The sequence below is a fragment of the Myiozetetes cayanensis genome, unplaced genomic scaffold (assembly GCF_022539395.1).
Source record: "Myiozetetes cayanensis isolate MyiCay16 unplaced genomic scaffold, myiCay2020 scf15, whole genome shotgun sequence".
In the NCBI taxonomy this organism is placed as follows: domain Eukaryota; kingdom Metazoa; phylum Chordata; class Aves; order Passeriformes; family Tyrannidae; genus Myiozetetes; species Myiozetetes cayanensis.
This window is the reverse complement of record NW_026087159.1, coordinates 8,032,248-8,058,026: the sequence shown is the minus strand read 5'-3', so window position 1 is coordinate 8,058,026 and position 25,779 is coordinate 8,032,248. Positions and strand designations below refer to the sequence as shown.

Genomic DNA, 25,779 nt, shown 5'->3' with positions numbered 1-25,779 from the left:
CCGGGGCGGTCCCGAGGCGGTTCCCCGGCCCCGGGGCGGTCCCGAGGCGGTTCCCCGGTGCCGGGGTGGGTCCCGGGGCGGTCCCCGAGGCGGTTTCCCGGTCCTGGGGCGGGTCCCGGGGCGGTCCCGAGGCGGTTCCCCGGCCCCGGGGCGGGTCCTGCCGCCTCCCCGGCCGTGCTTCCGTGCGCCGCGCCCCGTCATGCACGGCGGGCGGATGCGCCGCCATCTTTGCGCTGCCTCCGCCGTGCAGTGACAATAACAACCGGCCGGGCCGGCCCCCTCAGCAGCCAGCACAGCCCGAGAGGGGCGAGCGGGGCCCGAGCGCTGCGGCCGCGGGGCAGAGCGGGAGCCGTGCGGGGCCCGGGGGCTGGAGCCGAGGCGAGAGGGAGCCGCGCTCAGCCCGCCCCGCTGCTGCTCGGCGGAGACGAGGCGGCCGGAGCAGGAGGGGAGCGCGAAGAGAAGCCGGGGGAGCGGGCGGCCGAGGGCGTTCCGCTGCCGGACAGCACAGCCCGGAGGAGCTGGTGGGGGGCGAGAGGCAGGAACGGGGGCGCTCCGCTGAGGAAGGAGGGGAAGCAGGAAGGCACAGGCAAACTACGAGAAGAAACAAAGTATTAAAGAGAAGGGGAAGAGGAGATTAAGTGATTGCTCCGACAAAGAAGAACGAGAAGGAGGGGGAATACGGAAGGACTCCACTGATGAGAGAGAGGAGTTGAAAGACCCTCCCCCCCGAGAGACAGCAAACAGAGACTGACTCTAAAACTCTCTCCTCTTTGTCACACCACAAGGATTTGATGCCCCTCAGCCTGTTCACTTCTGTGTGTTCATGTTTCCCACAGGTTTCTCTTCCCCCAACCCCCCAGCTGCAGCCCAGGAGGTCAGACCTGCCACTGATGGTAACACCAGCAGCAGCTCCTCCTGCAAGAAGAGAAAGTTAAATAACAGCAGCAACAGCAATTCCGAAAAAGAAGAATTTGATTCCATTTCCTCCTGCACCTCTTCTCCTTCTAAAAACACCTCCTCGTCATCCTCCTCCGTCATCACCACATCCTCGTGCTCCTCCTCAGGGGTTCCTTCCTCCAACCATCACCTCCAGAAGAAGCTGCGCTTTGAGGACTCCGTGGATTTTATTGGACTCGATGTGAAGATGGCTGAAGAGTCTTCTTCCTCCTCCTCTCCTGCTGCCTCTTCCCAGCAGCAGCACCAACAGCAGCTCAAAAGTAAAAGCCTCTTAATTTCGTCAGTGGCTGTGGGGCACCATGCAAATGGCCTGACCAAAGCTGCCTCCTCTACTGTTTCCAGTTTCGCCAACAGTAAACCTGGCTCTGCTAAGAAATTAGTGATCAAGAACTTTAAAGGTAACAGGCCATCATTTGTCACAACTTAGGGGGAGCTGACACTCGACTTCATGTTTTGTTTTCAACCCGAAAACCGGTTCCTTTCAGATAGCTCCAGGTTTTATAGGACAGGCTTTTCTGTGGCGAACATTTCTGTACTTATGTAAAGGAGAAGAATGTTTTCTGGTGTGTGCTTGCCCAGTCATGTATACATCCTGAGCTACACTTTGCTGCTTGGAATTATTTTTCAGGCTCCTTTCGCTCTTGTCTGTCGGGAAGGCCTTAACTTGTATGTTAGGTGAAAGGTTTTACTACCTAAGTGTGTACATTGCCTTTGTTCAAACTTTTAACGTTTGATGCCTCTTTTCTAGTAATCCTGATTCAGGGCTTAGTGCATTTTAGCCCAGTTTATGATAAGTCTTTGCACAGGTTGTGTTTTTTTTAAATTGGCCTTGAATCTGCATGTCTTGCCTCTATCTGTGTTGTCTGTTTATAGGTTAATCTGCCTGTGCTTAGTTTTAAATGTTGAAACTAAGGTGATTATCAGGCTCTTACGGCGGATTTCCTTTCTGGTTTTCCCACTTGCCTTTAAAGTAGGTAGTTCCGATTTTTACTGAGTGTTTTCCGTGTGATATCCTCACTGTAATTTATAATTGTAGGGTTTTTTCTCTGTCTTAACTTACTCTTATTTTACAAGTTTACATTATTTTATAAATTCTCTCACAAGATGTGTTTGAGGTTCTCTGGTATTGTTACTAGAGACCAACTGAAGCAGAGAAGTGAAACTTTTCTGCTGTGATGCTGCTTCATTTTCTAGTAAACAAAAATACAAATAGGTGTAGGCAGAAAGCTTAGCTAAAATGCTGTCATTTTTTTCCCTATACAAATGGGCAAATCGTGGACTTTTCTTACTTCCTGTCTCTTGCTGCCTTCCAGAATAGTCCAATAACTTGCTTCCTTGAGTTGTTTCTTTTTCCTCATGTGTTTGGGGTTGGGGAGGGGTAAAAGATATTACTGACATTAAAACCGATTTCTAAATACCCAGTTGACACAAATGTTCAGTGGAGGTACTGCATTAGGTAAGGATTAGGATTATTTTACCCACTGTAATGTTTTACAGCAATTCACAATCCCAGTGAAACTTGAAGGTTCCCGTTCTCAGAAATGTTTTCCGCCCATCACAGCAGCATCATTTGATTATTTTAAAATATAAACTTATGATGCAGCATAGTGAGAAAGAAAGGCATTCTCTGGTTGTTTGTACGACCTTATCTTTATGAGAAGTTAACTTTTCACATGTAAATTACCTATTAAATGTCATGGATTGCATGGTGCTGTGATCATCAGCGCTTATGAATTGGTATTTGAATCACTTGCTTTAAAAGGATGCCTCAAGAATCTGACAGCTTTGCTTTTTATTTACTCTCAGACACTAAACTGAATAATAATGTTAAGAGTATTGTCTTTATCTTAGTGGGATAGCAATTGCATCCTTTACAACTTAAATAACTTCCTAAAATCCATAATCTTGGTGTTTACTGCTGAGGAGCACACGCAGGAGTTGCTAGTGAAAACAGACAAGTCTGTAGTCTCTCGTCTCTCCAGATCCTTTCAATGCAGCTGATGCTGGGATATTGCCAACACTGTAGGGAAGTGCTTGGGAGAACAAAAAAAAAATTACTTCTCTCCGTTACTTATTTCTCAGGAAATCATAAAGCTTTAAAATTTGTTTCTTACCTTTAGGTATGTAAAAGTCAATTATAGTAGAGTATAAACTCTGGGCCAGTTTCACCTGTTGGTGGCATGGATGTAGATGTATCATCTTCCTAATTTCTCTTCTCCTTCCTTCTCCATTTGGGAATGTGCATATTAGAACAAAAATGGTCATTTTAGTTAGTCATGAGAACACACAGAATTTTGAAGTAGTTCTGGTATTCTGAGGATGTGACCTGGGGAACATCTGAGCCTGTTGTAAACGCTCTGGGCTTGCTGAGGGTGCTGCAGGGCGGGGGCATCTCTAGAGAAGAGGCAGAAAAAGTAACAGAGGGGGTAAGATTTGTGAAGCTCGAGCTGTTTGAACATTAAAAGAGGCTTAACTATAACAAATACCCACTGGCCAGACCCAAGAGAGACATAAATGGATTACTTTAAAATTGGAAGGTTTTCCTTAGGACCATAAAACCTGTATAATAATTACAGTGTTCCCATATATGTTTCTTGAGCATTTCTTTCCAACCGTTTATACAGAGTAGAATTAATGAGCAATAAATTAAAAAATAAGATACATGCAACTCTGTATCTCTTAATCCATCATTTTCACCTATTATGTTCACCTTTTTTTGGCTCTGCTGTCCTGGTAGTGAGAGAAATGAAGATGTAGATCATTCTTGTTGATTTTATTCCCTCTTGAGCTGATCAGGCGCAGTACTGTGATTTTATTTGTAACCACACCTACTGTTTTGGGCTACAAAGTGCTATGATGTGTATTTGAAGAGCAGTGCTCAATTTCTACAATGTGTTACTCTTTCAAATGTAAATAAGATACTGCTTTTACGTGAATGCCTTCTTTTCATGTAGGTATAAATTCAAATCTAGAGCATCAACCCGCGCCTTTTCCCCTCAAAGCAACGTTCTTTTCATTTCTGTAAAAAGGTTGCGCTTTATCGAAATAATTTCTCAAACTTTCTGTAATTTCTTTTAAAGATAAACCCAAATTGCCTGAAAACTACACAGATGAAACCTGGCAGAAACTGAAAGAAGCTGTAGAAGCCATCCAGAACAGCACTTCGATTAAGTACAATCTAGAAGAGCTCTACCAGGTAAGTGTGCTAAGGGAAAGGGATGGGGTAGGGCTTTTTGGTTGCAGGATTTTTTGGCTTAAAACACTTTTGATACGATGGTAAGAATATGACATTTTGCTTGATAGCTGCTTTTACCACTGAAAAACTTGTCACCAAATAGTTTTTCCATTTTAAAATCACGAGTAAAAATTCCACAAGACCTAACGTTGAACTCACAATTTATTTATTTTTTTTTTTTACTTGCCACAACATAAGCCAAGCTATGGTTTCCTTTGCAACAGTTGACAAGAATTAAATAAGACAAGGATCTGTATTCCCTTTTCTGTTTTGGGGGATATGGTGTTTATCTGCTAAAGGAAAAATGTGAAACCCTAAAACGTTGGTGTTTGGGTAAGAAAAAGAGGATTTATATTAAAATATAATTTCTGAAGACAGTATCTGTCCATGATCAAGGATCAGAGATCATTTAAAAACTGAAACTTTTTATTGACTTCTTGTCTGTGAATAGAATACCATTTTTTCTTCAGGAATTGTGTTACTTTTATTTGATTGTCATTTTTTGGCATTGCAGCAATCTGTCTGCTCTACCAGCTGAGAACCAAAAGCTTATTCCCATCAGCAGCTCTGATTGTTTTGTCTTAAATATTTTAGGAAACAATCAGACTCGAAGGGCATTTCCTTTTTCATAAGCGCCCACTTCTGCTTTCTGAGCTGAGTGTGTTGGGGAGGTTTCCCCCCCTCACCTTTTCCCTACAATCATCCCGGTATTGCGGTTTTAGGGGCCTGGCAATGGTGCTGCTCTGCCTGGGTGTTAAGAACCATTGGAACTTTTTACTCTGCTTCTAAAACCTTTTTACCTGGTTAGTTGTTTGGTTTGTTCCTCTGTGTGTATCCAGCCTTCTCACCATCTCTTTTTAGTGTCTCTTCTTCCCCTGCCCTCCCCTTTTCAGTACAAGTTGCGTTTCTGTGTGGGGAAAAAAGTCCAGTTGGCACAAAGTTCCTCAGTCCAATGCATTCTTAAGCTCACTAAAGTAATCTAGAGTGTTCAGTTAATTAACTAAAAACAGTGGGGATTTAACTGAATAATATATAGTATTGTTATTTTTTTAAAACTTTATGAAATTAATAACAAATTACAGCCAGCTCTACTGGCTGGTATTGTAAATTACTGTAGACTAAATAACTGTCCAAATAACTGTTAAATGCTTGAAAGATATTTAAATTTTTTTTTTTTTTTTAAAATAAAGTTCTATTGAAATCCCTGCTTCTATTTCACAGTTATTATTTCAATTTCTGCTCACTCTTACTACAGGCTCAATTTGTTGTTGCTTGTGGTCAGAAAACAAAAGATAAGATTTTTTGTTTTAAATCTCAATGATTCAACATTGTAATAACTCAGATATTTCTCAGTGAAATAGAGTGCAATCAAGTATGAAATTTTTCCCTTTTTACGGAAATCTAAAAATAAGTGTCTTGATTTAAAAATAGTAATAGGAATCACTAGTGTTTTTAGATGCTATCTAAACTAATGCCATTCCTGAACAGCTGCTTGGTAAATGGATCTGATGCCAAATATGCCTTGGCAGACACCATTATCCCAGCATAGAGGGGAATTGCAAAAGAGTGCAAAAGTTCTGCTGCACGCCTCAAAAGAAGATACTTTTAGTGGAGTTAAACTTCTTGAGTTTGGTGTAAGTCTTGTCTGTGTTGGAAAATCCCACTGGGCAAACCATTTGAAGCTTTATTTCTTTGTGAGACCTGAGCTTTGTACTTTTTTCCTCCTCAGCAAGAGAAATTATACACATCTTTGAGATGCTGAAGTGTTACAGAATTGAAGGATTCCTGCATAGAATAATTTTCCTTAGATTAGTACCTGAAAGTAGAAATCTAGATATTTGGTACTAGATCCATACCTAATTTTTTTTTTTAATCAATCAGAGTTAAATACTTAAGGAAAGTTCTGTTTTTCTCTCATCAGAGCTGTGTTCACTTCTTTTTCCTACTCTTCCTCAGCAGTCAAACCCAGGTGTTCATGCTGCAGTTAACAAACCAAAACAAAATGCCCAAAAGCAAACCCAAAGCCCGACTACCTCTGTGCTACCCAAAGGAAATATGACAATTCTTCAGGTTTTCTGAGCACCCTCAGGGCACAGGTTCCCTGATCAGAAACACTTATTCAAGTAATTCAGAACATGATAATTTTTTGAACTAGAGCCCCTGAAGTTTTTGGGAATTTTTGATGCATTACAGTTATCGTTGTGCAACAGCGGTAATTTGCAAAGCATAATATTGCAGTAGTGATGTTGTGCTTCACAAAGCAAATCTTAATAAAAGATTTGGTATTTGTCTGCTCAGAAAGTTTAATCTCTTGAAAATGAAAAGCCAGTTGAGCAAAATTCACGAAACATTTCAGTGGATGTTATCAACAAAGATGCAGAAGTTTTGCACTTGATGTTCAAACACTCAATCCTAGCAGATGTGTTCAACACTTTGGAATTTCTGATACAGAAATGCAGAAGCACAGATTTATATGAACAATTCAGAAATTAGTTGTATATATTAATACATGTTAATTTATTTCACCATATGCATTTGTCCACCTACAGTGCAGAGGCTAATTCTTTTAGGAATTTAGAGCAGTGTGGTTAAATAGTACTTGTTTGATAGTCAGCAGTTAGGACAGTGTTGGTAGTTGAGATGAGCTGACCAGAGGTCCAGGGAAGGGGCCAGTGGTGTCCTGGGCTGGAGGATTAAAGCCAGACTAACAAGTTCCATCCAAAACATTTGCCTTCCCAGCTCCCTGTTGGCTCCTCCAAAGCAAGTGGAAGAAATGAAGAAACCCAGCAAGTTTGCACTTGCTGAAGGTCTAATCAGGCTCCTCATGCTCAGTGTTTTCCACCCCTTTGTTCTGTTGAATCGAAGTATCGGGTTGTTTCCTGGTTTGCTGCCTGACCCTGGGGGTGCAGTAGTGGAATAGAGCTGAGCAGAGCCCATGACTGCTCTCAACAGTGACCTACAGATTATGTTTTCTTGTCACATCATTGTATTTGTTTGGGCTGAAGAGTTAAGGCTGAGAGTTCAACTTGTTGCTATTGCCAAATATTGATACTGTATACTTGGCTGATAATTCGAGCTTTCCTTATCGTTGTCGTTCAGATCAGTTTTAGCCTTAATTGGCACACTCGCTCTCTTGCTGTACCTGGGTAATTCTGACAGTAAGCTCATGCAGGTTTGGGGTTTTTTTTGCTGTTATCATTGTGTGGGATGGTTTTGTTGTGGGGTTTTGGTTTTTATGGAAGTTTGTTTTGTTTGTGGTTTTGGTTTGTTTGGGTTTCCTTTAATCCCAGAGCCAGTATTGGATGTAGTGCACTTGCACTCGTCAATAATTGCCATTGATATCCAGGATAAATCGAGGAACTCCTTGTTTCGCTGTTTTGGTTGTTGCTGTGCTTTCATTTGTGAGTGTCTGGACTGCTGGAAGAATTGTGGGGCACTTGAGTGTAATGGAATAGCTCTGCTCTGTGTGCTTCTGAGCTGCCCGCAGGTGCTGGGGAACAAACTTGATCTTCCAGTCCTTTGTTTGTTTTTTTTCCCTAGGAGTTGGTGGTATTGGCAACTGAAGTCTTTTCCAATAAATGAATAATAGCAAGAAGTGTTAGTTGAAAATCATACATACCTCTCCTCTAACTTCTGCAGGTGTTTTACAGAATAATCACCCGTTGTCTTTCACCAGTCTGCAGAGAGTTAAAGTTGTTCAGTTGCTTTCCAATCTTGTCAATGGGTATGAATTTTGGAAATTGAGATACACTTATGTACTTAATGATTTTTTGCTTGATCAGTCCCTAAGACATGCCCCCATTGAACTTCTTTTCACTTACTGTGAAGTGATAATTCTTCTACTATCGATGATGACCTAGAAATTTGGAATTTGTCACTGTAAACATCTGGAATGTATCATGCTACTAATGTTCAAGGTTATAACTAAACTTACTCAGCCATGGGGTTGGCGGATGGAGATAAATAAAATATGTATATGTATGTACTTTTGAGGATGAGAGAAGCTTAACCAAGGAAAGGACTGCAAAAGGAAATTAAACTGGCAGTGCTTTTCCACTGCAGAGCACAGCAGTGAATAAAATTCAGACCTTCAGTGTCAGCTCTGAGATATGAAACCCAGCAAGCTGCTGGAACTTACTAAACTCACATCCTTGTTCTTAGAGATGCTGGTCCTGCAGTTCCAAATGAGATATCAATACTCCAGCTGAAGTTGATAATCTGTGAGCTGTTCATGGCCTGCCTTTGTCTGCTGTTACCTTTACAGGGCCATGTCTCTCTCTGGGGTTTTGCACTTCAAAAGCTGTGAGAACCAGAAGAATTCCATGGTTGTTTGGGGGCGGGGTCCCGCTTTCCTTGTAAAATCACATGCCAAAATCTAAACACATTTCTTAGTATCTGCTTCTCTTTACTCCAGGCTGTTGAAAATCTCTGCTCCTACAAGATTTCTGCAAATTTGTACAAACAACTGAGACAGATCTGTGAAGACCACATTAAAGCACAAATTCACCAGTTCAGAGAATATCCTTTTTTAGCTGTTGACAAGCCAAAATGATTTTACCTGCAAGTGATGGATTTCTTTGACTAGTTCATGATGCTAGACCATGGTAATCTGAATTCCTAGTTTTTACAGGAATGGTTTTGTTTTCTTATTTTTCCCTTCTTTTCTTTTTTTTTTTTTTTTGTGGGACATCAGAGAACACAACTCATTCTTTTATGTCTGTAACCCTTGGAAAAGTGTGTGAGAAAGTTTCATTGGTATTTATGAAACACTTTGTCATCTTACAAAAACTCACATTAGACTTACAGCAAGGCTTAAAAAGGATGGATTGGCTGTATCACATCAGGCTTTTTTATACTGAACTTGCCATGCTTAGATAAACAGAAGAGTCTTCCAACAAATAGTTGTTGCTTCCTTTTTGAAAAGTACTCATGGCCTGGCAGCACAGATCAGGTTCTGAGGATCAACATGTTTAATTTTCAAAAGTCTGGAGTTGCATCAGATCGAGATCCTGTTAAGCAGATATTAATTAGTACCAGAACTGTGCAGTGAGCTGAATAAAAGATAAATTTCAAGGGTAAAATTTATCTCTTAATGTTATCTCTTAACATGAGCTGAAATTGTAGTGTCTGTGTAGTAGTGGGCTCTTACATGTGTTTGGGATTGTTGGATTCTGAGGTGTGGGGATATGTGTGTTTGTTCTGCTCTACAGGGGTGGGAGATTAAACAAGACATTCAAAAGTATTGAGATCCTTTTTTTTAATTCAGATAATTTTGATTTCTGACTATTAACACAAGGACCCTCATTAAAAATAAACACTTTGCAAGAAGTTAACTGGTTCTTTCTGGGAGTAGGTGAGCTTTCTGGGCTCTCTGTTTAGTGCCTTTAAAAAACCCAATAAGGCTGGTTCATTTCATTGCTAGCACTACCTATTAAGTATGATTTTCTTAATGGTTTCTTCATGGATTCATTGGATAGTGTCCTTTTTCTAAAGAAAATAGACAAATGTTGGCAAGATCACTGCAGACAAATGGTAAGTTTTTTAACTTTTTAAGGAAAACCTGTTGCCTTGCAGCCTGTGTTTTGGTTAACTTTGTTCCTTTTCAAACATCTCAAATATCTTCTGCCTGAAGTGTGTTTCCTGACAGATTGGTCTGACCTTGGAGACACCTCCTCCCAGCTCCTCACTGTCACTTTTATGCAAACCTTTGTCTTTTATACCCATTTTTCAAGAAGCTGTTCTGTTATACAGAAACATGCCAAGAGTCCCATTGATCGTCTTGCTGGGACTGGCACAAGGTGTTAAATAAATAGCAGTGTCTAAGAATGGACTTAGGCACTTCCCATGGATGGGAATTTTGTGGTTGTTGAGCATAATTTGTGTTGCTCTGTAGTTTCAAGAGTAAAATGATTGAGGCTGTTTCATTCCTTCTCGTGACAGATTATGATTAGAAGTATCTTTTTGTTCTTGGATCGAACTTATGTACTTCAGAATTCCATGCTGCCATCTATCTGGTAAGGGCACAAAGAACAGAATTATTTGGGGGTACATTTAAACTTGCTTAGATCCTGCTGATTTTCAGGTTGTTTTGTGGGTTTTCTGTTTAAACCTTGGAGTGACCTGTAAATTACACGATAAATGCGTGTGTCCTCGTTGCAAAGGGAGATGTTTAATTTATTTGCTATGAATTACAGCTTTGTTCTAGAATAGCTGTGATCCCAAATCTCACTGAAGTAGCTATCAGCCTCCAGTTTGCACAGTTAAAGGAAGGGGTCTAGTCAACCACCAACATGCAAGGGCTTGGTGTGCCCAGATACTGACTTTAGCATGCACATTAGTATTATTAGTATTCCAAGTTCTGTAAGTACTTTTGAAGGAGAAAGTTACTGAAGTTACTCTCTTTTGGGCTTCAACTTCTGCCCCCCATATTATTAATAATGAGTATATGCCCTACCATACCTTTGGCACCACCTGAATTCCTCTGCCAGAGACTGGAGGGCCTGACTTTTCCTAGAAGTGTCCAGACCCACAGTTTCAAATTCATGGAAAGTTTTAACTGGGACACCCAAAGCAGAGATCCTTGTCTTTCACATCACTGAATTCTTCTAAGCCCTGCCTCAGAGTGAGAGGTTGGGAAGTGATGGACAAAAAGGAATGTTGTCCAAAAACTTAACCATGGAATTGGAACCCAGGGTGACATTCTTTTCTCGTGAAGGCTGCTGTTCCAACGTCTTGTCAACCAACTGAAAAATAAAGATGCTGCAAAAGCTATGTGGTTATTTAGGAAAAAATGTCTGCACTGGTCTATAAAACCTGTAGCTTACCGTTCATGCTTTGTGGTGGTTTATTGCAGTGTTCATGTATTTGTTCACCTGGAGTCATTTGGGAGCAGAGAAATGAGCAGTGCTGGTATTGGCCTCTTCCTTTGATCTAGATCAAGTTTTAATAATAGAGATATCTGAGGTTTATTCTTATGCAATTTATTGAGCAGGCTTTGTTGTCCTTTTAGGGATATGGGGCTAGAATTGTTCAGAACTCATATAATCAGTGATCAGAAGGTTCAGAACAAAACTATTGATGGCATTCTTCTGCTGATTGAGAGGGAGCGAAATGGGGAGGCCATCGATAGGAGTTTACTGCGAAGCCTTCTCAGCATGCTTTCTGACTTGCAGGTGAGTAAACCTGCTTCACCTTTAAACCAGTGAATAGCTCAAATCCTTATTTAGTGCTCAGTAAGCTTTACCCTGGATTGCTGTCGTGTTGTTTCCCCAGATTTATCAGGACTCTTTCGAACATAGATTCTTGGAAGAGACAAACCGCCTGTACGCAGCAGAGGGGCAGAGGCTGATGCAGGAACGAGAGGTATTTTCAATGTTTAACAGTATTTATTGTGCCTAATGACAAAGCACGTGTCAGGGAGTGGAACTTGGCTGCTGCCTTAGCCAGTGTGCAAGGAAATATAATGTGACCTTTGTTTTGTAGTAATCTGAAAAAAGAAATGCACAGGCAGTTGTCTTCAATCACAGTGCTAATGATTTCTGCTTAAAGCTGGAGCTGCTGCTGCTGTTAAACCAGTACTCTCTCTCTTTTTCCCTTCCTGGTTGGTCTGGGTTTTTTTTTAAACATACAAAACTGCTCTGGCATTTTCAGGTTCCAGAATATCTTCACCATGTCAACAAGCGCTTGGAAGAAGAAGCAGACAGAATAATCACTTACTTAGATCAGAGCACACAGTAAGTACAGTCTCTGCCTGGTGGTATTACCTGTTTGGCTCCTCTTCTGATGGGGCCATTTAAATAGCTACAATTCATTTCAGTTAGTGACTGTCTATCAGATGCTTTTCACTTCCCACAATTCCATGTTTACAGTGAAGTGCTGTCTTGGCTCACACAGCTAATAGCTTTTCCTTCTAAGTCACTGATTATTTTTATATAAATGTTGGGTGTTTACTTGGAGAAAAATAGGCTGCAACTCCCAGTCCAAATGTCTCTTTCTTGCTGAAATGCAATTAATCAACTGTTGTCCTACCTGAAAAGGACAGGACCCAGGATAGAGAATTCTCAAACTAAGGGCTCTGAATATTTTCATTAAAATATTTGCATATTCTTTATGGAGTCTGGGAAATTATTGAATAGTGTCACTCTTCAGTGTTTTCTATTAGAGGCAGGATTTCCCCAAACACAGGCAAGTGGAGGTCATGACTGGTAGGGCAGGAGAAATATTCTCCTAACATGCAGCTGTAGAAAATGTAGATCATTAATAAAGTCTCTAAGAGGAAGGTGTTTTATAGCTACCATCACACATTTTTATTTTCTTCCTCCTTCAGCTGTTAAAAACATTTAGCTTGTTTAGTGGCTTCCTTCTTCCACACCGTTGTTAGTGGCTAATTCCCTATTTTGTTTTAATACCTCTTGACTCGAGGTGTGGGTTTTTTATCTCCGTGGTTTATGTCCCAAGACATGAATCTCCTCCCATGAAACAGGAGTGGGTATATTATTTAACAAACCTCTTCCCAACTTCTTCCCTGATGGAATCATTGTCCAGCTGCCTGCAGGTCATGTGCAACAGGCTTATTGTGTGAATTAAAATCATCAGTCAGCAAACAGAAAAAAGATTGCTTACTGGGGAGGGAAAAGGATAAATATGTCTATAACCATTTTGGGTCCTTGGCCACATATAATTAGAGCACTCCTAATGAAAAGGTAGTTAACATGATCTCAAAGCAAGGTTTAAAAGTGTTAATAATGGGAAAAGGAAAAGTAATTCTAATCATTTTTTTCTGTAGGAAGCCACTAATTGCTACTGTAGAAAAGCAACTTCTAGGTGAACATTTAACAGCCATTCTTCAGAAAGGTAATATTTTTTTGTTAAAGAAACGTTTCTAATTACTACTTTGGGGCTTTCAATCCTGGGCTGAAAGAGCAAGTGGCAGATTCAGGTGCTGGGGGAGGACACAAGTTCCATCACTCTTTAACACCCTTTGCTCCTCAGTTCACAAAATAGCACTGACCATTTTGCAAGAGGGCAAGTCCCACTCTCCTTGTTGGAGGGAAGGAGATGCTGTGCTGTCCTCTGATACACAGCAAAGAGAAAGGACAACTCGAGGGGACTCCAGTTCAGTCTGTTAAATAGCATTTTGAAGACTTGGAGGTAAAGAAAAGCGTAGCCTTCAAATTATGGCTGTAACAGAAAGGAGAAATACTGAGTACTCCTAACAAAAAGCAGCTTGTTTTAGAAATGTAGTATAATTTGAGCAGTGGAATACGTTGCCTCAGTTCTGCAATAGACTCTATGGAGTCAAGTGACCCTCTGTTGATGTGAGAATCAGGAAATAGAAATGGGGGCAGCAAGAGCTGAATAATGAAATGGCCAAGTCCTTAATAGCTGGATTCTGGATGAAACAACTATGTGAGCATCTTCCTGCACATCTGTAACAAACTCCTCACTGAGAGGAGTATCAAGTTTGCAATATTTACCCATCTTTTTCCTTAGAACCTTACTGTGATGCATCAGGCCTTCTCCTCCAGAAAGTTAAAATGTGAATGGTGAAGATAACCCTCAAAGCTGCTTGTTTTCAAACATTAACATTTATTTTACAGCTGGAGTTGAGGCTCAGAGCTGCCTTGCCAAGGAACTTTTCCTACAGATCAGTACAGTGTAAACTTTTCAAACCTTTAGAGAATAGTAAAGCAGAAGTCAGCAAAGGTTTTGTGATAAGGGTGTTATGTGAAGTACATGTAGCCCAAGATACCCACTGTAATAACAAGGTTTTTAAGGTTTGAGCTGGTTCAGGCAGCCATTCTGTGTTTTGCTGTTAAATTAGGTAGCTTAAAATAACTCCCCTGTTTGATTAAAAAATATTCGTTTTGAAGAGGTCTCATACTGTAACAACAAGCCATGCTTTCTTTGGGTTACACTGGTTTTAATTTCCTACTGAAATTCTTGCATTTGCAGGTTTAAACCACCTTCTTGATGAGAACAGAATTCAAGACCTGTCTCTTCTGTATCAGTTGTTCAGTCGTGTCAGAGGTGGAGTACAGGTTCTCTTGCAGCACTGGATTGAGTACATAAAGGTACTGTTCCTAGAACTCTGGAACAGATCCCACTACTGTGTCAGTGGGGTTTATACACAGATACTTGAGTCATCTCTATAAACTATTGCATTTTTTAAAAAATTAAATGCTTCTTGCTTATAAACATGTTTTTAATAGACAGCTTTTGGAACATCCTGGGAAAGGTACAGTAACTGTTCTGGCCCTGTCAAAGAAAACACTGAAAATTCAGTTATTGAACTCCAGATAAGTTTGGAGTTCATAATCTTGCTCTGGGGGAGAGCTGTATTTCTCCAGTAGTTATTTTGGTAATGGCAGAATGTTTGTCTTCTTCCTGATAAAATTTCCCGTCAGAACGAGCAGTAGCTTAAGTTAAGAAGTTTAATCTTATTTCTCAGTGAAAGTGTCATAGAAAGTGTGGTTGTTGTAAAGGAAGGCTTTGGAATGGCATAGGAGTGCTGTTAAATAAAATGGAGTTTAGTGGGAGCTTTACCTGTGTAAAACCTGAGGCTATAGATGATTAAAAAGGGTGTGTTAATTTTGTCATGCTTAACTTCATTTCTTTAGACAAAAGTCCTGAATCCATTCACTTATCAGTTGGGTTTGAATCAATATAAAAAATCTAGGAATCATTATATAGTAAATACTTCATAATGGTATTTTGTTGTGTTAGTGGAATTAATATGAGTGCTAGAAACAACACATTAAGAAGGTAACTTTAGGCTTTTAGAACTCTTCTCATTTAAATTGATTATTCAGGCTAATTGAAAGTTATGTTTTATTTTGCAGGCATTTGGTAGCACCATAGTAATTAATCCAGAAAAAGACAAAACCATGGTCCAAGAACTTCTTGATTTTAAAGACAAAGTTGACCATATTATTGATGTTTGCTTTCTCAAGAATGAGAAGTTTGTAAATGCCATGAAAGAAGCCTTTGAAACATTCATTAACAAAAGACCAAATAAGCCAGCTGAACTCATAGGTATTTTTCTTCAATTTCTTCCATGTGAGAGTGGGGGTGTGGAGCTGCTGATGCAGCTTACAGATGGGATATGTTGGAACTGTGTGTCAATCCATGCACAGTGCATGTCAAACTGGGCCTTTCCTGTGCTGCCTGATGCAAGGGAATTGTTTGAGGGGGTAGCATTAAATATCAAGAACAAACTCTGTTTATCAGTTCACTGGCTAGGCTGCAGAAAAGTCCAGGGCATCAGAATTTGGGCACTCCAGCCATTGGCTGGTGTCCAGACACGACAATACTGCTAATGTGATTTTTTTCAGCAGCTTACATAACTGCAGCCCCAGCACCCGTGCACAGAGCTGTGAGGGGCTCTACACTTCTCTGTGGCTTAATTGTGAAAGGGAAGAGAGCTGAGGATGCCCTGGAGCTCGCCCAGTGTGGGGACAGTCTCTAGTTTGCAAAGAACATTGGTGACAGATCTGTGCTCCATGCCTGGCACTCTGCACCTGTGAATTCCTTCATCCTCCCCACACACTGAATAATACCTGCTTTGCCAGTGCTGTGCTGTTAGGTTTGTGGAGTGATGCTTTCTGCCCTCCTTTTTTTGCATTAATTCCCTAACTGTAATGTGCTTACCAGACCATTTGAAATTAAACAGTAATCTGCTAGAGGAAAAATTCAGCAGTGTAGTCAACACATTTAAATAACTGGCTTACATATTTTTCTTCTGATCCTTTTGTTTTTATTATGTCCGTGTCAATCTGTAGCAACAGTTGCTTTTTGATTTGAGCTCACAGTATAGACCAGGATTTTTTTACACAGGCACAAATGTTTTTAACGTTGTGTATGCTTGTAAAGTTAAAATGCAGTAATTCCTTATCTGAAAAAAAAATATTGGGCTGTAATGTTTTTATAACTTTATCGCCTCTGTGAAAAGATATCAAGTTTGCTCTGATGAAACTGAGAGAAGGTGATTTCAGGATTATTTACATTTTCAAGGTTTCACAATATTAGATTTATAAATGTTAGTTTCAGTGTGATATTGAGCATATGCTAAACTCTTTATTCTTCAACACTTTTAGCTAAATACGTAGATTCAAAGCTTCGTGCAGGCAACAAAGAAGCTACTGATGAAGAACTTGAAAAAATGCTGGATAAAATTATGATCATATTTAGATTCATATATGGTAAGTATTGGGTTTATTTTCATGGGATGCAGTTGTTTAATCAGTAAGGTACTTGGAAATTATTTTTGCAGTCTGTCTGCGTTTTCAGGTGTTCATTCTCTGTGGATGTGGTTTGTTGGTGTAGTGCTGATTAAATACTGTGCCTGTTAAAATGTCAGTAACAAGACCTGACCTAAAACCTAAACTAAAAATCTTCATGTGAAGGCCCTTTTTCCATTACTCAGCTTTGAATTGGGCCTCTTGTAGGTAATGTTTGTTAAAAACCAACAATGATTTGTGATCACTTCCAAATCTCGTCTCTTACAGGAAAAGATGTCTTTGAGGCCTTTTATAAAAAAGATCTAGCAAAGAGACTATTAGTTGGGAAGAGTGCATCAGTGGATGCTGAAAAATCTATGCTTTCCAAACTCAAACATGGTAAATATCTATCAACTTGCTTTCTTTTAAAAGTAGTTGTTTTAAGAGGCCTTCCAAGAAGTGCTGTTAGTGCTTCCCCTTTGCATGAGGGCAAAAGCCTCCTGTGCAAGTCTGGAATGACTGGTGGGTTTTGAGGAGACTCATTTGCTTTAGGCTTTTGTAATTATAACAGCAATAACCAAAACCCAGGAGCTTGAAGTGTATCCTGTAGGAGAGAGTTGAGGTTCCCTGCTGAGTAAATCAGTGAGGTGCTCAGAGAACTTAAGGATGGCTTCCACTTGTCATTCACTCTGTATAAGGTCAGGAACATGAAGCTGCCAGCTAGTGATCCTTTAGTCTGATCTTCATTGTTCCAGTGGATGGAATCTTTGGGTGGTAAGAGTGAGACTCTTAGAGCTTGATCTTGTTCCACCATCAGGAGACAGTTTGGCAGGCAGCTGATAGGGATTGGAATTGTCACCTGAATGCCAGTGGTGGCCACTGTGGTCCCAGGATGAACAGTCAGGTCCACGTGGGAAAAGAACTGGGTTGCAAAATAGCTGCCACATTAAAACATTTCCCCCTTTCTTGTTTATAACCTTAATGTGTACCTTAATTAGAATCCTGGCTTTTATGTAAGAGCAACTGCTGAAATAGGTCATCTTGCTTAAAAGTGCATTCTGATATTTAGAATAACTACTCTGTGGCATTGAAAATGAACAAGATTAATTTCTAAGATTTACATTTTCTCTTTTATAGAATGTGGAGCTGCTTTCACCAGCAAACTTGAAGGAATGTTTAAAGATATGGAGCTTTCAAAAGACATAATGATACAATTCAAACAGGTACTGAGGGAAAGCCTGTGCTGTCTGTGCTTTTGAAAATTTTACTGAATTTATTAAGGGTTTTCTTGAGCAACAGAGTTAAAAAAACCTGGAAACTGCCTTCTTCAGACAAATAAACCAAGTAGCACCTGCAGCAATAAAAGAATTGTAAACTTAAACATTTTAACACCAGTTCTAAAACATTTTTAGCACCACTATATTTTGGTGCCTGACTTGGAAGTGTTTGCTTGTTAATTCTGGCAATGTCTTGATTTCAAACAAATTTCAACATTCTTTACTCCATTCACATATAACTAGGTAGATCTTCACATCAGTCTGCTAAAACACTACTTTTGCTGTTTTCTTCCTGTGTGGAAGTGCCTTTAGAACTTGAGAAAAGTGCTTTCCTTAATGTTCTTGTCTGTAACTTGCAGTTTATAGGTCTCTTTCTTCTCTGCTCTTGCAGTGCCTGTTCCAACTTTTCAGTTCTACCTGAAATACGTTTGATAAGCGTGGTTTCATTTCAATGTACGTTGTTTCTCTCTGCAGTATATGCAAAACCAGAATGTCCCTGGCAACATTGAACTAACAGTGAATATTCTGACTATGGGTTACTGGCCAACCTACGTGCCTATGGAGGTCCATCTGCCCCCAGAGGTAATGAGCACAGACAGGTTTTACAAGTATCAGCCTCTCAGAAATGCATCTTGGGATCAACTGCAACTTGCTTTTAAATATGCATAGAGAAAGAAATGCAGAACTGTCTCTTTGTAAATGAAATTTGTTTTCTTGCAATTCCTGTCATCGTTGTAAGCCTTGATTTAAGGCTTAGTTGATTGTGGAGGAGGGAAGGATGCTTTTAAAGTAGAAACTGTGTTTTAGTGTTTTGGGGTTTTTCTTTCTTTAGATGGTAAAACTGCAGGAGATTTTCAAGACCTTTTATTTAGGAAAACACAGTGGTAGGAAACTTCAGTGGCAGTCAACACTAGGACACTGTGTGCTAAAAGCAGAATTTAAAGAGGTGAGTCTGTTGTTTCTCTTACTCCTTTATCAGTTCCAAGTCTGGGTTGTACCTCAGGGATATATCAGGGAGCTTTTTTGTGTTGTGGTGGAAAACTTAGCACTGTTTTTGCAATTCTGTTTAACTTCTTGCTATCGTTTCCAGAGTTGGTAGTTTATGAAATAAAGTAGTAAGGTCTAAGAAGATGCACCCAGCTTCTGTATTGGTGTGAAAAAAAAACCTGTTGGTTACTATTGGGGAAAATATTCAGTGGGTTTAGCTCCAGATTAAAAATGGCACTAATTTTTGTAGTGGGGAGAAAAAAAAGGGGCAGTTCCTTAGGTGGCCTTACATCATCTGACAGCATCAAGCATCTGTTCTTTATTTCAGTAGTGAAAAACTTGCTGTAAAGTTTTGGATTGTACAAGAACGCAACTGTTTTTAAAAGGGTTTCCAGTTATTCCTCCTCAGTATTTCTTCATGGACATGAAATTTTCTTATGAAATAGGAATGTTTACCCATTCTATTTTTCAAAAAAATGTTAATGCTAAAACAGGTATTATTAAACTTGGTTGTTTCAAAGATTCTGTAGTTCCTTATACTGTGTTTCTTAAACTAATATTTGTGTGAATTTGACTTGAAGGTCTTCCAAATTGTAATGTTAAGCGTTCAGTGCTTTGAGATTTGTCCTGAGCAGGCTGATGCATCTTGGGTGAATTTTGTCACAGGATAGAATAGTCCAGCCTTGTGACCTGTAGCTTGTGCTACATTTCATAGTAAACACAAGGTGACCAGTAACTTCTATTCGTTCATATTCCCAAATAAACAGTGTCCTTAAAGTGAAATCACTGACATGCAATAGTGACTTGTTCCTCATGCTCCCCTCATCCCCTCCCCTGTACCCTCCCCTGTACCCTCCCTTTCTCCCCATCCACCCCAAAAAAATAAACCAGCCTCGTGATATTGTTTATTTCCCTTGTGACAGGGCAAAAAAGAACTTCAGGTCTCCTTGTTCCAGACATTGGTGCTGCTCATGTTTAATGAAGGAGAGGAGTTCAGTTTAGAGGAGATAAAGCAAGCCACTGGAATAGGTTGGTATTGAAAACAGCCAACTGCTTCCAAGTGTTCTTACTGAAAAAAACCTAAACAACTTGTTTCTGCTTTAGAGGATGGAGAGCTGAGAAGGACACTTCAATCTCTGGCTTGTGGCAAAGCCAGAGTACTGACTAAAAGCCCCAAAGGCAAAGATGTGGAAGATGGTGATAAATTCACATGTAATGATGATTTCAGACATAAGCTCTTCAGGATAAAAATCAACCAAATTCAGATGAAAGAAACGGTATATTTTTTTTAATCCTCTGGGGTCTACATCCTTGGGTTAAGAACCTTGTTGCCTGCCCATTTCCAAGCTTTTTTCCTCTCAGTTGTGATGTACATTCTGATATCCCTGTCAAAGTTACCCGTGTAATTTGGATGACAGCACATACCTACCTACCAGTGCTGATTTAAATGTGTGCTTCTATACTAAGACACCAACGATGTCTCTAAATAAGGTTGTTCAAGAGAAGTTCCAATTAGGGAATGTTCTTTTTATCCTTTATCATTCCCTGGAGCTTTACTGAATATTTTGTTGAACACAGAAACAAGCTCCCAGTGAATCTTCCCTGACAGCTATCCAATGTAAAATCTGTGCAAAGATTTTAATTCCTTGTACAAGTGGATTTTCTAATAGACCTTTATATTTGTAAAGGATTTGTGTCAGATATTTGACAACAGACATTTTACTGTCTTACACTGAGGACTGTCTTAAAGATGCAAAGAAGAACTGTTTTGACAGTACCAGTGTTCTCACTGAAACTCTCCTAAATGGATCCTGCAGGTAGAGGAACAGGCAAGCACTACAGAGAGGGTGTTCCAGGACCGGCAGTACCAGATCGATGCCGCAATCGTTCGGATCATGAAGATGCGCAAGACACTGAGTCACAACCTGCTCGTGTCAGAGGTCTACAACCAGCTCAAATTCCCAGTCAAGGTGTGCTAATGGTTTTTCTTCTAAAACTTTACCAGTTCTCTTTATATTCCCTGGCCTGCCCTCAGTTCAGCAGTGCTTCTGTCTAAAATATGCATCTCTTTAGTATTAGAAGGGGGAAAATACTCACTTTCAGGAATTTTTGAAGTGCCAGTTGCTAATAAAATCTATTTCCAAAGGCTTTCAGTGCTGGAGTTTGTCAGCAGTGAGGGTGCAGCTGGCTATCCTTATTACCTGCATTTGCAGTGTTCTGGCAAGGCATTCTTGAGCACGAGGGGAAAATGCTTCAGATCTCAAAACAGTTCTGCATTACATTCTTAATGTGGTTGATACTTTTTAATAAATTAGTAACCAATAAATGTACAGTGGTTTTTCTAGACAGATTTTTCAATATCTAAGAATTAAAAAAAATATTGATGAATGTCTCAAAGCTGAAGAAGCCCAGAGCTGCAATATAAAATGACTAGCTTATTGTGTACAAATGAAAATGGGTTTTCAGATAAACAGTGATGCATTGTTGGAGTTCAAATATATGATGCTTTCTATCAATGGAAATGTAAAATAAAAGGTCCTGCCCTCTCATTCCATTTTATTCCCATGGTGAGTTCCTACAAGCCTGTAAGTATTGCATAAGCTGCAGTTGGGCTTTGTAGGAGTATAACAACCGATCTAAATGATTTTCCTCACTCTTTATCATGAACCATTTTTATAAAGTCCTTCACCCAACAAAATCAGAGGGCACCCAAACTGTTACAAAACTCATTTGCATCAAGAGGAATTGAAACTTGTACCATCTTTTACCAGCTAAAAGTCAGAAATAGAAACACTTTGGTATGTGATGCATGAACTGCAGTTCAGTTCAAACAGCAGTAAATATCTTTCCCCCCCGTAAAAAAAAAAAACACCTATGTTTAACTGCAGGTGACAAGTTAATTTTGTAACTTTCTCTTCCATCAGTTATACACTGCAGACTTTAGAAGCTCTGATACTTTTAGAGGATTTTTTTTTTAAACTGTGATTTCTGTTTCTTCAGTCATCCTGAACAATATAGACATTTGGTTTAAGTGGAAAAAAAGAACCAAAAAGCATTGCCTGCAAAGTAATAATTCTGCCATGTGCTTTCTTTTGCAGCCTGCTGACCTTAAGAAGAGAATAGAATCCTTAATTGACAGGGACTACATGGAAAGAGATAAAGAAAACCCGAATCAGTACAACTATATTGCATAAACATATGTTGGCCTTTGTTTTACTGCACACTTGGTGTCCTACACAGTTGCCAGTGGATAAACTAGCCTGTTGATCCCGTTAATTGACTTTTTATACTACCGATGATTGAATGAAAGCAGTGTAATGGAAAAGTATAGTAGAGTGGACTTCTTTCAGTGGTTAACATGCCCATTTAAAGAGTACTATTTACATTTTAAGAAGAATGCTGTTGAACTCTTTGCATGTTATTTAGTAAGATGTGCAGAAAGCTGAAAGAAAGTACCTGGTCTTTTGTGATTCCATTTGTCTCTGGGTCTGAAGAGGAGTCCCTTGATGTATGACAGATGTCTTTCACATCTTTAAATGGAAACAGAAGGTTAATTAATATAAGAAAATAGCCTTTAAAAATGCTTAAACTGCATGCAAACTTTTAATTTACTGTACAGAATGCATTTCAGTTATACATACCATTGGTTTGGTTGATGCCCACACTTGGATTTTTTCCCTTGAGGGAGGGAAAATGGGGAATAAGCCAAGCTGTGCTTATTGCTGATCTAATGGAAAATATTCTTGGTCACAATTAAGACAAAATGTTACCAATATAAAACAATGTATAAAGTTTGCAGTGTGGGCATATATACTGTATATACAAACACCATTCTTAAATAACTGCTACAACAAAACAAGTTCAAGTTAGATTTATATGGCTTGCCTGTGAGACTTGGTGTTCACCTTTGGGAATTTTAAGCATAAAACAGCCATAATGGAAGAAGTGACAGGTTTTACTAGTCATGGGTAGGAGGCCTTCACCTCTTGGCAGCAATACTCTGGAAGAGAGAATCTATTTACAGATATCTATGAAAAGCCACACTGTTATTGTGGTAAAGCTGTAAGAACAAAAATTGCAAATGGATTTTAATACTTGTTTTGCTTTGCAACATTCTAAACTTGAATTAACCTCAAGGTTTAGACAGGGCAGCTCTTCTAGGGCTGCCCTGCTTTGGATTGCTTTAACTTAAAGCTTTAAGAACTCAGCCCTAGAGCCTAGCAGGCCTCCTAGAACCCAGAAGCCTACCTCTCATATAGAAAGTTAAGTATTGCTACAAGGCATCTAAAATATATTTTCTTAGATGACCAGAGAGCATTCTTTGCATCTTTATAAGACATGGGAGAGTAAGTCACTTGAATGTAGAGCTTTGTTTCAACAAAATACTTTTCTTTTTTTTTTTTATTGCTTATAGCAGCATGTGCCAGGAATATATGGGAAAAAAAAAGTGTCAGCAGAAAAGGTAACTCCTCCACATAACAGTTCTTCCTTACCCAGCCAGGCTTCAGATCTACGGTCAGCTGTGTTGCAGAGCACAATGAAAAACCTCATCCTCTTTCAGGCACTGATAGTCCTGGGGAATACCAGATATTTCCTGAAAGCCAGATGCTAGTTATGTTTAATGGCAGTGTAACTTAGCTCTCTATGACCTACAAACTTCTATCACTGTGATCCCACATTCAGGGTTGTGCATGTGTGTGAGTGTGTGTTTGTGTGTGTGTGTTTCTATCTGACACATCCCCTCCTTACTGCTTTTTTTTTTTATCTGCTGTTTCATTCCATGCTTTCTCCAGCTGTGTTTTCTCTCGAGCTCTTTTTTATGCAGTCCTCAGCTGACAGATGAAGCGAGTGTGGGCTTTTTCTCCTACTAAATTATTTGCAGTCACCCTCAACTAACTGTCATACAGCTCTTCGTGATCTGCAGAAAATTTACCTTGCCCCTCGACACTATTGCAGCATAACCACTGGTAGACATCCAGGACCACCCCTGCCTCTGTGAGAAAAATACTGACAGTAGAGTTATGTGGTAAGAAACTTGAAGACTGCTCCTGCCAATCTTCAAGTATTAGTTCACATAGAGATCCACTGGGGAGGAATGAATGCCCCCCACCATAAGAAGAAACCCTTCTGTATTTTGCATTCAATGTTCCTTTTTCTTGTACGTGTTTTGTATCTTCAGCCAATAAAAGATTCCTTTTAAAGAGAATTGGAGAAGAAGCATAAGACTTAACTCTTTGGGCCCCAGGAGATGATGCATATCAGTATTGAGCTGGTTCCATTCAGTCTGTTGTAGCATATAAATCTAACACCACTGCATGTTTGAGCACCCCTTCTGGTAAAACCCTCCCTCATTACACAAGTGTCGCATTCAGTCAAACTGCAAAGGTCTGTAGGTTTATTTCATTTTGATCCTGTCTATTTCAGTAACTTCAGTGCAGAAAATACCATATAGAAAATATCCTCATCAGAACCCCCCGGCCCGAGGCAGACCCCAAAGGCAATCGAGTTAAAGCAACCCAAAGAAGGGACTTTGAGAATCCTGGCCAGGCCAGGAGAGGGGGTGAGCGAGGGGAGGGGACGAGGCTTCTCCATGGAGCTCCATGGGTGTTCCCCAAGCCCTTGTTCATCTCTTCTGCCACGGTCTCCCTCATTCCTGGTTAATGACAAAGCTGCAGCCAAGGTTTGCCGTCTAGCCGTGCAACTCTGCAACTTCTTGCTGGGATCATGTGCCTGCCTATTGAGCCATATATATCTCTGTAAGAAAAAACTCCCGTGGGCCTGGACCACAACTCATCTGGCTACAACACAGCTTGTCTGTTTGGCCACACATTTTTAATCCCGACTCTTGCATGCAGTTTATAGCACCTTGTTCATAAGAAATTGCAGTTTATTCTTAGAAATATATATTTTAGGTTTTTTAATCTTTATACCCATAAATGGACTATTTTTTTGTCTTGGCTGGTTTCAAAAGTGACCATTTTGTTTAAATGCTGTAATTGCAAATGTGTTGTAAACGTTGTTTTGTTCTATAGTTTACACGAAGGTGCCAAAGTAAATAGTTAATAAAAAAACAAACAAACCCTAGCAAATTGTTAAGTTGCTTTAGCTGTTCTTCATATTTTGGTCTCTGCTCTTTTTTTTTTTTTTTTTTTTTTTTGGTCAGCCTTTCTTTTTTTCCTAGACATATCATTTGCCCTAATGCTTTCTTTTAAAAGAAAAAAAAAAAAGTGCATCTAAAAAAATGTTCAAATACCACTTTTTTTAGTGCTCTCATATAGTAGGGAGAATATTTTCTTTGAAACGTTACACTAATGTAAGAGTACAGCAGCATTCAAAAATGTAATATACTTTTTGTATAACAGTCTTCAGAGTGTGTCTGGAGTGGGGGGAAAAACTAACCCTGTTACTTTTCAGAAGCCTCTTCCCTCAGCTACCAGAATATAAAATTGTGCTTTTTCACTGCATCAAAAAGTTATAGTTTATGCAGACTTGCAAACAGGGCATGTATCACCGTTGCATCCTTTGATGCAAAAAGCAGCAAAACCTTTTTTATGTTTCATAAGTCTGATATGGGTACAGAGAGTCTTTCTTAAGTTGGTAAATAATGTAAATACATGTCCTTTCAGAGAGTGAGTCTGTTATCTAGGTATTTTGTGTCATTTAATAAATATTAAACAGTTTTGTGTTGATAAACTCTTGTGTGTAAAATGCCTTCTTACTCCCAAGTTCTGTATGTTGGGCTTACTAATGTTTATGGCTTCTTTAAATTCTTTAGCTTGTGCTTTGATAGCAGAATACTTGTTTGCTTCTTAAATAGTTCCTTATTCATTCAGTCATTAAAATCCCTTGAGTTTTCTAAGTGGCTTCCATTCCTGAATTCTTATTATTTTGGGTTTTTTACTAAATCTGTGGTTCTTGGAGAGGAAGGAAATAAGCATCCTCACCAACTCTGAGTCGGGGTTAGAATGTGTAGCAGTGCCAGAAATGGTACAAAAATACCAAAAGTGGTGGCTGGTTGGTCCTAGAGAAGGCTCCTCTCCTGTATGATTATTCCTTGTCTCCCAGTTAGTTTATAATTTTTTAATGGCTGTAATGTGATTACTGA

The 25,779-nt window shown here is 39.6% G+C and overlaps 1 protein-coding gene across 1 annotated transcript; it reads left to right on the top strand.

The window, feature by feature from the left end:
- The first annotated feature begins 445 nt into the window (after positions 1–445).
- On the top strand, positions 446–25,367 carry CUL4B (cullin 4B). Its single transcript, XM_050310391.1, has 20 exons — positions 446–1,355; positions 4,038–4,153; positions 8,607–8,710; positions 9,655–9,724; positions 10,133–10,206; positions 11,202–11,364; positions 11,465–11,554; positions 11,843–11,925; positions 12,978–13,045; positions 14,147–14,265; positions 15,034–15,226; positions 16,288–16,392; positions 16,699–16,809; positions 17,548–17,633; positions 18,162–18,269; positions 18,520–18,633; positions 19,598–19,703; positions 19,779–19,951; positions 20,492–20,644; positions 21,773–25,367. Exons 1-20 carry the CDS (start codon positions 824–826, stop codon positions 21,866–21,868), a joined length of 2,664 nt encoding a protein of 887 aa, XP_050166348.1. The 5' UTR covers positions 446–823; the 3' UTR covers positions 21,869–25,367.
- Positions 25,368–25,779: the final 412 nt, after the last annotated feature.